Source organism: Centruroides vittatus, unplaced genomic scaffold (genome assembly GCF_030686945.1).
Source record: "Centruroides vittatus isolate TY-2023 unplaced genomic scaffold, ASM3068694v2 contig_1074, whole genome shotgun sequence".
In the NCBI taxonomy this organism is placed as follows: Eukaryota; Metazoa; Arthropoda; class Arachnida; order Scorpiones; family Buthidae; genus Centruroides; species Centruroides vittatus.
Genome location: NW_027120692.1, coordinates 634699 through 647593, shown reverse-complemented (window position 1 = coordinate 647593; position 12895 = coordinate 634699). Strand labels below are relative to the sequence as shown.

The 12895-nt window shown below is 28.0% G+C and overlaps 1 protein-coding gene across 1 annotated transcript in view; it reads left to right on the top strand.

The window, feature by feature from the left end:
- Positions 1-12895, top strand: part of thoc5 (THO complex 5) — a 29217-nt gene extending 16322 nt beyond the window's left edge. Inside the window, exons 6-19 of the mRNA XM_067267980.1 lie at positions 49-119; positions 195-309; positions 2027-2159; positions 2232-2306; positions 2401-2444; positions 2753-2849; positions 9033-9138; positions 9211-9312; positions 9392-9618; positions 9691-9794; positions 9893-9980; positions 10058-10173; positions 10237-10427; positions 12794-12895. Coding sequence (XP_067124081.1) covers positions 49-119; positions 195-309; positions 2027-2159; positions 2232-2306; positions 2401-2444; positions 2753-2849; positions 9033-9138; positions 9211-9312; positions 9392-9618; positions 9691-9794; positions 9893-9980; positions 10058-10173; positions 10237-10427; positions 12794-12857 — 1533 coding nt within the window. The 3' untranslated portion in view covers positions 12858-12895. The remainder of the gene's footprint in view (positions 1-48; positions 120-194; positions 310-2026; positions 2160-2231; positions 2307-2400; positions 2445-2752; positions 2850-9032; positions 9139-9210; positions 9313-9391; positions 9619-9690; positions 9795-9892; positions 9981-10057; positions 10174-10236; positions 10428-12793) is intronic.

The following is a 12895-nucleotide window of genomic DNA, read 5'->3' as shown; positions in this document are numbered from 1 at the left end:
GTTATTCAATATAATGTAAACTTTAATAATTTTGCATTATAATTTTAGACAGAAACCAAAAATGATCCCCATCAATTAACTTTGGCAAGATTAGAATGGGAGCTTGAACAAAGAAAAAGGTAAACTTTTCATAAACTTTATCATAAATAAAAATTATTAATACATAATACAAAAGCATTTAACAATTTTACCAGGTTATCAGAAAAATTGCATAAAACTGAAAGTCAGAAACAAGAATATCAACAAGAAATAGAGAAAAAGAAAGAATGTTTAGAAAATTTACAACCAACATTGAAATCAATTTTAGAAGTAAAACTTAATTTATAAATCTATTATAGTTTTTTATTTTTAATTTATTATTAGAACTATTATTATAATATTTCGTGTTATTAAAATAATTGTCATTGGTAATAGTATCATTACATTTATAATTGCATGCTTGAATATAAAAAAAATTCTTCATTAGAAATTATGAACTTTTGAGTAAAATTCTTAATATTTATTAAATGTGTTAAATCAATCATACAAACTAAAATTCATCATCTTTTTATACATGTTACTTCACATCTAATAATAACACACATTATTATTAGAGTTTCTTCAGATACCATATTAATTTTTCATTCATATTAAACTTCAATTTTGAGATTTTTCAAAAAATGATCTAATGTATGTATGTATATATATCTTTTGTCAGTCTCAAATATTACGTCTAAGCCATTCTTGGTTGTCATATTAGATTGGATTTGTGAGTCATATGCTTCAGATTACACAATGTGAATTTACTGATTACTATAGTCACATTAAAATCTTTACTATTTTATTCATTTAAAGTAATTCTACTGAAAAAGAAATTCTGTTTTCTCTTAGACCACTGATTACCAATAAAGATAAATTTATCTTGTTTAAGAAAATAATAAATGGCCATTTCAGTTGGTCATCTGATTTAATCAACATTCTGTTTTCATTTATATATGTTTTAGACTATGGATGTTTAAAAATACATTGTAAGATAATTTATAATGTAATTCAATATGTTGATAAAAGTCAAAATAAAAGAAATTGTTTTTTCAGTGAAAAGTTTTTGGAGCATGCTTGCATCTATCTTTTTTGACAAATGAATATGTTAGAATTTATACAACCCTAAGACGACATCATTTATTTTAAAATTTTATTTTGGGAAATTTGAATTTATCAAGAAAACTTCTAAAAATGTAGAGAATAAACCATCAAGATAATTTTATATAATGCTTTTTTGCCATTAATTTTGCTTATTTTATTGTGTTTTTTTAATTGTTTATATATTTTGGAAAAATACTATGGAAATACACCTAGAGTTTAATTACTTTTTCAGTCTATGTGATTATATTTATCTACATAACACTATATGATTAGATGTCATTGTTGGTAATTTCTTCAAATAGCATATTAATTTTTCAACCATTGCATAAAGAATTAGGTATACCATTATAAGCAAATCAATTACAACATAAATCTGCAGAATTTCTTCCTCGTCCTCAATAAGGAACATAACTACTAAGTTTGTGCATGTGCTTGTATGCTTTTTCAGTTAAATCTTTTAATCTATAATAATATTTTAATTGTCAATACTCTCAGTAGTAAAGAAAAGAAAAGAAGAGCTTTTTTACATTTAAATATCATTTCTTATATTTATTTATAATTTTGAAAATTTACAAAAAATGTTTTTGTAGTGTAAGGTTTAATACAATATTTAAAATAAATTGTGCATGTAAATATTATATTCCATGCATAAATGATGGTTGTTTTTGTAGTTAAATTTCTTATCATTGTGTGCAAATACACACATTTTATATATAACATAGTTTATATATTTTTCATTATATAATTTTCATGTATTATTATATACAACTATGTACATAATAATTCAATAATCTACATAAAATAATTTTCAAATATTTTTAGATTGCATAGCAATATTTTATTAGTATATAAACAATCCATGAAACATTTCAGTGTTAATAAGATATTCTTAATTTATTCTTAGGCCACTCAACCATTGCATAAAGAATTAGGTATACCATTACAAGCAACTCAATTACAACATAAATCTGCAGAATTTCTTCCTCGTCCTCTTTATGTATTATATGTGCAGGCTTGTGCTTATAAAGAAGCTTGTGGTAAATTTTATTTTTTAAAATTAATTTAATTAGTTGAACATTTTTAAATTCTGGTTTCAATTTATGTATCAGATCAAAATTTGCATATCAACATTGAAGGAAATGTGGAAGAAGCTAAAACATTTCAGACTCAAGCAGAACAAGATGGTAAGAATATAATTACTAAATTTACAATAATATAATTATAACCGCTCATTTTTATAATAGTACACAATTATATATACTGTTTATTAATTTTAAGATGATGATAGTGGAGATTCTGATCAAGAAGAAGCTTCAACAGTAGTGAGTTATCAATTAATTTATTTTATTTTATAAATTTAAATGTAGTAATAACATAGCATCAAAAAATCTTGTAGATAATTGTCTTATATATAAAAAATATTTTAAAATTTTATTTTACTTTTATTATTTAATTTAATAATGATTAAAGAATTCTTTTCGAATCATAAGAATCCAAAACTAATTAATTTTTTTAAAATAAATTTTTAATAAACTATTGCATGTAGCATGTTTAATGATGAATCTTAAACCCTTTATATTTTATTTTATAAAAGCAAATGCAAACTTCATATAAATTTACATTTTGTTAGAAACGACATCGTCGATCTACCATAGACAGAGAAGAAATAACAAAAAATGTTTTGTCTAAACATCCTTTAACTGTTTCAATCACAGTTAAATGCAATAGTAAGTTTTTCTATGAATTGCTAATTCAAATTAAATAAATGATATGATATTCTAATGTGAAATCTAGTTAAAACCACTGCATTATAGATTTAAAAAATATATATTATCCTTACCTTACATTTACCATATACGTCATTCAATGTCTGATTGAAGAATCATTTTGTAACTTGTGTTTTTTTAAATCAGGAATGCTACAGTTTTATGTTAGCATTACTAAATGTTTCATTTTGTTAGACTGAATAAGCTTTTTGGGAATACTGTAGAAACAAGTATTTACATATTTGTTATTTTCTATTTATCTCACAGAGATGGAGTGTATCAGACAGATTTAATGAGGGAGAATTATAGATCTAAATATAGAAATCTATTGTGACATATTTTTTATAATTGTTTAGTATGAAAACAAAAAGTTTTATAAGAGATAACTATTTTGGTTAGGCAGATTAGAAATTATAACATTAAATTATCAATTGTTATATGCAACTTTCAAAAATATAATCAGATTTTTTCTTAAAGTTTTTATATGCATAAGTTTCTGTATTATTAGTATTTTTAGTAAGAAAATCATTAGCAGAAGTTGTTGAAGTAAAATTAATTAACAGCATTTCAGTTTAATTATAAGTTTATTTTGAATCATTTTTGAGGAGAGCATAACAGTTTTGTCTGTGATCAACATTTAAAGCAACCACACTATCACTAAACATGACAGTTTGCAAATATGTACAACTCAGTAAGGCCAATGTATGAGGAAGTCAGAAATTTGATCTATGGGCGGAGATATTCAGGTCAAAGTTTGCCATACAGTCTGGGCTTATTGTCAGTTGTTGTGCAATGTGTCAGTCAAGTTTCCAATTGCTGTCAATTTACATTGACCTCTATGATAATTTGTTATGTTAGATTTTAGATCAGTTAAAATTTTTTTTTTTGTACAATTTTAGTTTTCTATGCCATAGAACTGAGTTTCATTTTCCTAGAAAAAATATAGTGAATTTTAGCATTTCACAAAATAAAAGTTAAATGGGTCAGTATTCATCCTGGCAGCCAGTAATTATCTGTAATATTTGTAATAATATCAGCTTTCAGATATAATGTAAACAAAAGTCAAACAAAATAGTTTTATGTAGTTTAGGGAATCAGGCCTCAGAGTGCCATTTTTCCTCCAAAAAAGTGAGAAAAGTGAGTTGAAATACAGAAATAGTGAGTAAAAAGTGAGTGTAATAGTGACAAAACAAAGTGAAAACATGGAAGGTAAACCAGCAAAATAGCAGCACAATTTTTTTTTTCTTTTTATTCTGTTATGGTTAAATACATTTAAAAAATTTCTGTATATACTGTAATACAGTAGCCACTAGTTATATCGCGGATTTGTATATATCGTGCTTTTTTGGTCCACCAAATTTTAAAAGCACTTGCGTCAATAAATTTTAAATTACCAATTGCCAATGAATTTCTATTTGCTATGAAATACAATGTTTTATTTCTACCATTGTCCTTGAAACTACCACTGAAGGTGAAACAATAAATTCATCAAGAGCTAAATATGCAATACAGATGGATATATCAATTGTCATTTGTTTCCTTTTGCCTTTTGATATTAAATATTGTTTGTTTATTAGTTTTAAGTACCATCTCCTCATTTAGAAGTGTCTGTGAATTTAAAAATTTACCTTTATGTGAATTGAGGATATTGTGTCAATTCACATAAAGGTGTGAAATTTCGAATTCACTGCATAATGTGTAAGGAAAAGATTTCTTTAATTTTGAATGGAAAGTTTTTATACAGTAGTAACTTTATTTTGCTTTTTAGAGAATTTTTACTCTTTGTAATTTTATAAGTTTTGATGGTTCTATTATATGTTCCACAATTATTTTTTTAAATTTTTAATTACAGCATTTATAATTTTTATTGAAAAACATAAAATACACAAATTTTTAATAAGTGATTTATTGTAAAATATAGTACTGTATAATAAAATAGTAACTATACATATATAGTTATGATCCATATCACGTTATAAAAACAAAATAGCAGTTACGATTTTTTTTATCAACAGTATTTATTTTTAAATGTCATTGTTAAAGAAACAATGCTAAGTGGGAGTTGGTGGTATCAATGTTTACATAAACATAAATTAATACGATATAACCAAGAATAAAGTTCAGTATTGAAAAACTAAGCTTATTTTTTACCAAAAACACTTGCTGATGAAAGAATAGAGGATAACAGATTACATATGCTATGCAATTTCTTAGTACAGGCCCAGAATTTTTAGTACTCTGTTATATTGTGCTTTTTCTTTGTCTCCTGACAAGCATGATATAACAAGGAGCTACTGTACTTCCAGTGTACCACGAATACTTAAAAAGTCTTTGACATCTGTAAATAATCAGTAATGAAAAATGATGTTCTTTCATTCTGATTATTCTGGATGTTTTTCACCTTCCTTATTTTTTGGTTCCTCTTGTTTTTGAACACTTAACACTAACAAGCATTACATATGCTACCCATACTTCTTTCATGTTCTTGCTATTAATGCCCTCCAGTTTTTTTTTTTTGTTTGCTGCTCTTAACAAAACTTGGCCTGTTGCATGTATTTCACTTTCTTCTGGTTTAAGCGCTCTTTTGATGCTCTATCAGGAAGAAGTGCCCAGTGTGAAATTTAATTAAAATCCCCGTTCGACATCAGCATTGCCATGAGAGAGGGTCAATGCTGATTTCACTATTTTGGCTACAGTGGGACATCTATCATGATCAGAAACTGTGTATTTTTTAATGCTTTGAGAAATGTAAATATTGATTTCAAATAGTATAAGTAAAATAATGTTTTATTAATGATTTCATAAATAACAAGGAACATTTTCCTGCAGATGAATAAAAATCAACATAGTTACAGCGTTGTTAACCTTTTGGGATGTGTGTGAAAGTTTTTCCCACAAGCAATCACATGTTTTACTTTTTACAACACTTAAAATTTACCAAAAATAAAAAAAAAATTAAAAGATTTGATGTGTAAATATGAATTTACTTTTTTAGTCTCAATTAATGCACACTTATAATCGGCATAAGAGAAGAGATTAAAAAAAAGGATATTTTACAAATAAAGTAATTACACATTTTATGAAAACAATACTTACTATAGGGAATAATTATACTTGTAGTCAATTTAAACATACATTTAGGAATATATAGATGTGATTAAACATAAACAATATGCTATCAAATCATTTATAATCAAAATATTCTATTTAATTCACATTTATGAAAATAAACGTGAATTAAATAGAATAAAGTTATTTTAAAGATAAATAAAGTAAAAATATTCTTGTAAATGACAACTCCATAATCCAATTGTTAGGCTATAACAAGAATAATTAAATGGTCAGAAACAAAATAATTTGTCTAGAGGTAAGAAGTTACACCATTATCTCATGTTAAGTTTAATAATTATAATATATTTTAAATTTAGAAGCGACAGTAGTGTTGTCAGCTTGAGAGATTGGCAGAGTGTGTTTTCTCATACAAAGGGATTTTAGGGATTTTCTTAGAAAACAGCCAAAAACGTAGGAATGCTTAAAATACTTATTTTTAATCTCTGAAATGCAACTCTGAAGAACTAGATTTTGGCTAATAATGACAATTTGGCATGAGTATATAACTTTACTCAATACTGGCTTCTTAATTTGTAATGAGAGGGATTTTTTAAGTGCATGAAAAACTTTTTACATACTTGGAAAAAAGTTTTGTTTCCTATAACCCAGGGGTCGGCAACCTATGGCATGCATGCCATGTCTGGCACACATGACCATTTTCAGTGGCATGTTAAAAATTATTATAATAAAATAATATTGAAATCACAACACAAGGGGTCAGCTACATTTTGCATATGTAATGCGCATACGTTTATGTTTATGTGTGTTCTTATCTATGTCTACTGAGGCCAGACATGTGATAGTTAGCATATTCTGCATGTCTAGATCTGGACAGTTTGCCTATTCCCGCATGCTTGTTATTAATAAGTAATAGAATGGCTCATAAAAGTTAATGTTTGATCTTTTCAAGATATTTGGACTGAAGAATATGAATTTCTACAACAAAAGGGTCGTGCTGTTTGTGCTTTATAATATGAAAGTGTTGTGTATCATACTTCAAGTGTACAAAGACATTATCAAAGCAAACATGAGAAAACGCTGATGAGAAAATTGAAGCAATTAATGTAGCTGTTTCTGGTTAACATCTAAATGATCGGTTTCCATCATTACTGGAAAACAAAATATTATAAAAATAAACTAAAATGTATAAAATATTTTCTTTGATGTACAAATAAACACACAAAGCCATTGTAATAAATTGCACGAACCACAAACCTGCCCTATTCAATGAACTAGAATTCTGAGAGTTCTAATTTCTAAGAACATATAAGTAGAACAAATACCGTATTTACTCTCATATAAGACGATCTCGCATATAGGACGAGGTATGACTTTAAAGATCAAAATAAAAAAAAATTAATTTATTAATACAATTCTAATTTTATATCAAATGCACGTAAATGTACACATTGTCCTGCAAAAATTTCTGGCATTTTAAACTTTAAGGAAAAATCTTGTAAAATTGACATAATTTATTCATGTAAAGCTGGACAATCAGGAACCTCTTTTGCCAATTCTTAACAGTCAAATTCAGTCTCCGTCAATTATATTTACGAGTTTCTTCGAATTCTGATTTCCAAATGATCTTCTGTTTTCACGTGGGAATGGATTAAAACTTATATCAGGCTCCCGTGTGATTTTGGAATTTCAATCTGGAATGCAATTCAAAAGCTTTGCTATTCGTATTGCTATCGTTCTTGTATATTGTCAGGAGTAAAGATCCTTCTTTACTCCTGACAATATACAGGAACGATTCAAATGACCCAGATAAAATACTTTTGTTTTTAAACACCAGAGGGTGAGCATCTGGTAAAAAATGCGAATACATGGTTCACAAAAATTATTGCAAAAACACAAAGAATCCTTCGCTTGCGCGTACAGGACAACCTAGGTTTTTGAAGCAGTGAAAAATGAATAAAAACTTCGTCTTATATGCGAGTAAATATGGTATTTTGAAGTAAAATATCAAAACAAAATTGTAGAATCAGGATGCGGTACAAGTTTGTGAAAATCATTTGGCACAATCCCCCAAAAAGGTTACTGACCCCTGCTATAACCTAAAAAACACTAAGCGGAAGTTGAGGTTTTGAGTCCCAGTCAGGGCAGAGTATTTTCTTCCAGAAAATTCTAGTCCGATAATTCGGCAGATCATTTGGCTTTAAAATTATTTTTGATTGGTCTCACATCTTAATTAAGCATGTGGAAATGACGAAAAAAGTGAGTACAAGTGAGAAAAGTGAGTGACTGAAGCCTGGGGAATATTCTCAGAGAACTAAAAAGAAAAATGATAAAATTTCTTATTGAGGTAGAATACTTTATATTTTTATGGTGAATATGTTGCTATAATGCATAAAATGAGAGTTTAACTTTTATTGTTTTCTGAAGGTTTTTGTCTATGATGCAATTGCTTGATATCTGTAAAAATGTATGGCCATCTGAACTTGGTGTACAAAAAGCAAATTAATGGTATCAAATAAGACAACTACATAATAAAGTCAATGATTGCACTTAACTTTTTCATTATTAGTAAATTTTTGCTTGCACTTTTAGAGTAATTATATATTCGGTTATAATTTAGTTAATATTCCCTTTAAAATAAAATCAGAAATGAAAAAATTTTAGAACTTTTTTTAGCAATCTTATTTGTTAATAAGATAAAACTCAAATAAAATAATCAATGTTTCAATAAACTGTAGAAATTAATTTTATAATATCAATTGTTAAATTGATTAGACTGTTGCTTACAAGATGTTTATATTTCAGTATGTACAGTACAACTTAACCATAGAATCTGGAAATAAACAATAATCTTTGCTGACTTCCATCTCAGAGATAATTTCTGAAAAACAAATAAAATATTTGTATTGTACTATACAATTTATTTTTGTGAATATGTAACAAAACGTTTTATTACAGTTAAAAATAAATATCATCATCATCATATACTAAAACAATCATTTTTTTTCAATTCCTTGATATAAAAAAGAAATAATCATATTACAATGTAAATATTTTTTATTTTTTTCTTTTCAGAAGAGACTTCTATGTGTGTTAATTTCTCTTACTTACTTCATCTTCATATTGTAACTGCTCTTGTAAAGTCTATTACACCACATCTAAGTTCAGGAGTATCAGCTGGGTGAGTTGTTCAACAAATATAGCAATGCATAAGGAATAAATTTTATATTAATATAATTTTGGTTTGTTTCAGTGATCTTTTAAAACCAGATTTACTTCTAAACTGTCTTTTCCCAAATGACTTTGGTAAAGAATCGCCAAATCCAGCCAATCATTACCAATTAAAAAAAATAAGGTAAAACTTGTATAAAGAGAATGTAAAATAGATTTTTTAATATTAATACAAAATAAGTTAAGAATATTCTTCAAAACAGCAACGACCAATTTGAAAGCTTTTTGACACAAAATGGACGACCCTATCATTGGGCTCAACGTATTGCCGGTTTAGAATTTTTACCCGTAACTAATGAAAATTTGCCGTCTTGGGAAGATACGAAAGTTAATTATCAGATCAGTGCGTCTTCTATGGAAATGACGTTACGTTCCATGCACTCTCGACTTCAAGCCAGGATTGCTTTACACGCACAACTCTCATCATTAGGTAAACATCTCGTAAACAGTTTATTTCACTAATGTTTCTATAGAAAAATTTACAACAAATTTATCTTTTCAGAACGTGGAACTATTCCCGTTCCTTCAGATGTTACAGATCTCTTTCCAACAAAAGTTTCTATTATATTTAAAAGCTGGACCTGTAGTACATGGGATGAATTTTTGGTAAACATATAAGTATTTTCTTAGATTGTAAATTAATTGGTTATTATTAAAAATTTTTGTTTAAAAATCAAATTTATATAAGTTTATTATTCATTCAGACTCATCCTAGTTCTGCTGATATCACAGAACTTGGATTAGCAACAGAAGATCATTCGGTCTTTAAAGCAACTGTAGAAAGAGGTTTAGGTAATACATCTCTCTCTTATTTTTATCTCTATATCTTGTATAAATGTAAATGAATTATTTTTAATGTTTTTGTTTAGCAAAGCTTTCAACGTTTGTATTAATACCTCCGGATTATCCTGCTACTTCTTCCCTATTCCTGTTAACAGTCAATTGGAAATCTGAGAGAACTGGAAGAAATGATCCTGCAGTACTAGTAAGCAAAATGCCTTATGAATTAAAAGAAACAGAATGTATATTTAAAATATCACTCTTTCAGGAATTGGAACAAGAAGTTAATGTTTATTGTGTAGAAATGTTACCTGCCAGTGCCAGAAATTACATATTGAGTTGTCAGTTGCAACATCTGCTGGTTAGTTTTGATATATATTTAGAGACAGAATCAGCTAGAGATACAATTGAAGGTCCGAGGGAATTCTCTCAAGGAAAAGTATTGACTAGATCTGCTAGGTTAGTAATAGCATTAATTTTTATTGTTTAAGAAAATTGTATAAACTAGTTTCATCAGCAAAGTTTAGATCAAAATTTATGATTTTGGATACACAACATGCAATTAGTCAAATTTCACATTTGATTCTTTTGTAGAATATTTATATTTAGATCATTAATGATCTAAGAAAAGCTGAGACAGACTTAATTTTATATATATATATATATATATATAAACAGCTACATCAATTATTAATCCCTAAAGTAAATGAGTATTCTTTCAACACCACAAAACTGTTATAAATTATTTACATAAAATTATGCTATTGTAATACTGGAATAATTCAGTATAATAATGACAAATAAATAGTGAAAAAACAAGCATTTTTTATAAATTATTTTTTCCCAAGATTTCAATATAAATTGAAGGAGCAGACAAAGTTAGTAATAAACTATAGGGAAAAATCCTCTTTCTGTCCTGTGGGTATTAAGAGAGTTCATATCCAGGATAGCAGGCTGACACCTTTTCCATCTTGGCTGTCGAAGTCTCAGCTTCAAGTATGAAATATTGAAAAAATTTCTGCCACAGTATCAATATTAATCTGCAGTTAGTAAATTTGGATTTGGTACTTTGACTGACTTGTTAGTCCTATAATATTAAAAACATAAAATCACATAAAGGTTGTGGCACAGTGTTATGAACCCAAAAAAAGTTGAAAAGTACTGTCATAAATCATCAGATTTTTGTATAAGTGATGATAGAAAATATACCATATTATGTGGGTATAGGCTGCAGCCTATACTCAATGAATAATTTTAAAGCAATTTATTATCTCAATTGTCCTTGATTACAGTCCTAAGGTATGTAATGTCTTCATTTGAAACTGACATTGAAGAACAAAAGCAATCAAGTGACACTGGTAGTGACAGTTAGTCTTTATTCTCAGATGATGCTAGATATACTGAATCACTTTGACTTATCCATTACATTGGAAATGGATGTAAATTTTGAAACTTTTAGACACCATTTCTTCTGGGTATTAGCCATAATCCATTCATGCATCTGAAATGGATGGTTTTCCTAGCCACCCAGTCAGTGTCGTCGCAAATGAAAGGCTAGGTGGTGGTTGCAACATTTTAGCCATCCTTCTTGGTATCACAACCATGTCATCTTTTTCACCCTTTCAGTCAGATGACCTCTGAAGCTGTCAACAACCGACATGGACTGCTGACATAAGTGTACCCAGATGCCAAAACCACATTGACTTCTTGTAGAGTTCTTCTGTCATCCAGCCTTTTGAACTCATAGATATACTACTGCCTGAAATATTGGTTTCAGCAGGGTTTTATGCTAAAAAATGACATAAGGCGGCAGCTTGTTTCTGTTAGTGGTGATGCACGGCATTACTGTATAACACTACTTTTCTGCTTCTGCTGTTCACGCCAGAACTTATTTTCACCTGCCTGATTGATATGCAAAGTGAAACTACAGTCAAAGAAGACAGGAGTTTCATCAGAATTACCTATTGTCCCTAAGTCATAGCCATGTTGCTGAAATGTGAGTAGTTTCTCTTTGTAAGCGACAGTAAGCCGCCGTGCCATTGATGTTTGACAAGCTCGCGTCGTCCACGAAACATCTTGCCCAGCTGTAACTTGCCTTAAATTCACTTTTGGGGAATCATTTCACAGATATGCCTCAAAAGATTTGATTCCAGGTTGGGATATTTTGCTAACTTTGTAACATATTTTTTCGTCTACGACAAACCTTTCTTCCTGCTTCTCAATTTCCATTTTCTTGTGCATAATGCATGACTTGCAATTTAAACTCATTCTGACTTGGGTCATCACTTAAACATGGTTAATGCTTATTGTGTGTTAACACCTTTGTTTGTAATTTGTGTTGTCATATTTCTGTATACCTACACTTCTACTCTCATCCCTTGATGGAATTTTGATATTTTTATTTTTTGTTTCAGAAATGGGATCTTGCTTATACAAGCATAAATATGGTCTATGTTAATAGTTATTTAGATACCAATACTGAAAAAACCCACACACTTAATTATTTATAGATATGAGTGCATAGCTAGGCTTGTAAACTAAACTTCTTGCTAAAACAGAATGTGAATTCTCTTAGTAGTATGATGTACTGTACAAAGCAAAGTATTGAGTTGTTTGACCTCAGATATTATTATTCTAATAATTTGTTAATTGCAATATATTTGAAGAAATATTTCAATCACTGTACAATAAGACAAATTTCAGCACTCACAGACTATTTGAATTTTATAAAATTCTAATGATTCAAACTTTGTTGGTGAAACCAATTATAGACTAAATAACAAAAAGATAAGAATATAGTTATTTATTGCAGATTTTTATTTCAGGGGAAGAAGTCGGAGTAAACCGTATAAATATCTTCCAAATTATGGATTATTTACTCACAGATGAATGTATTAAACTAAATAAAACTGATGATTTTATTCTAA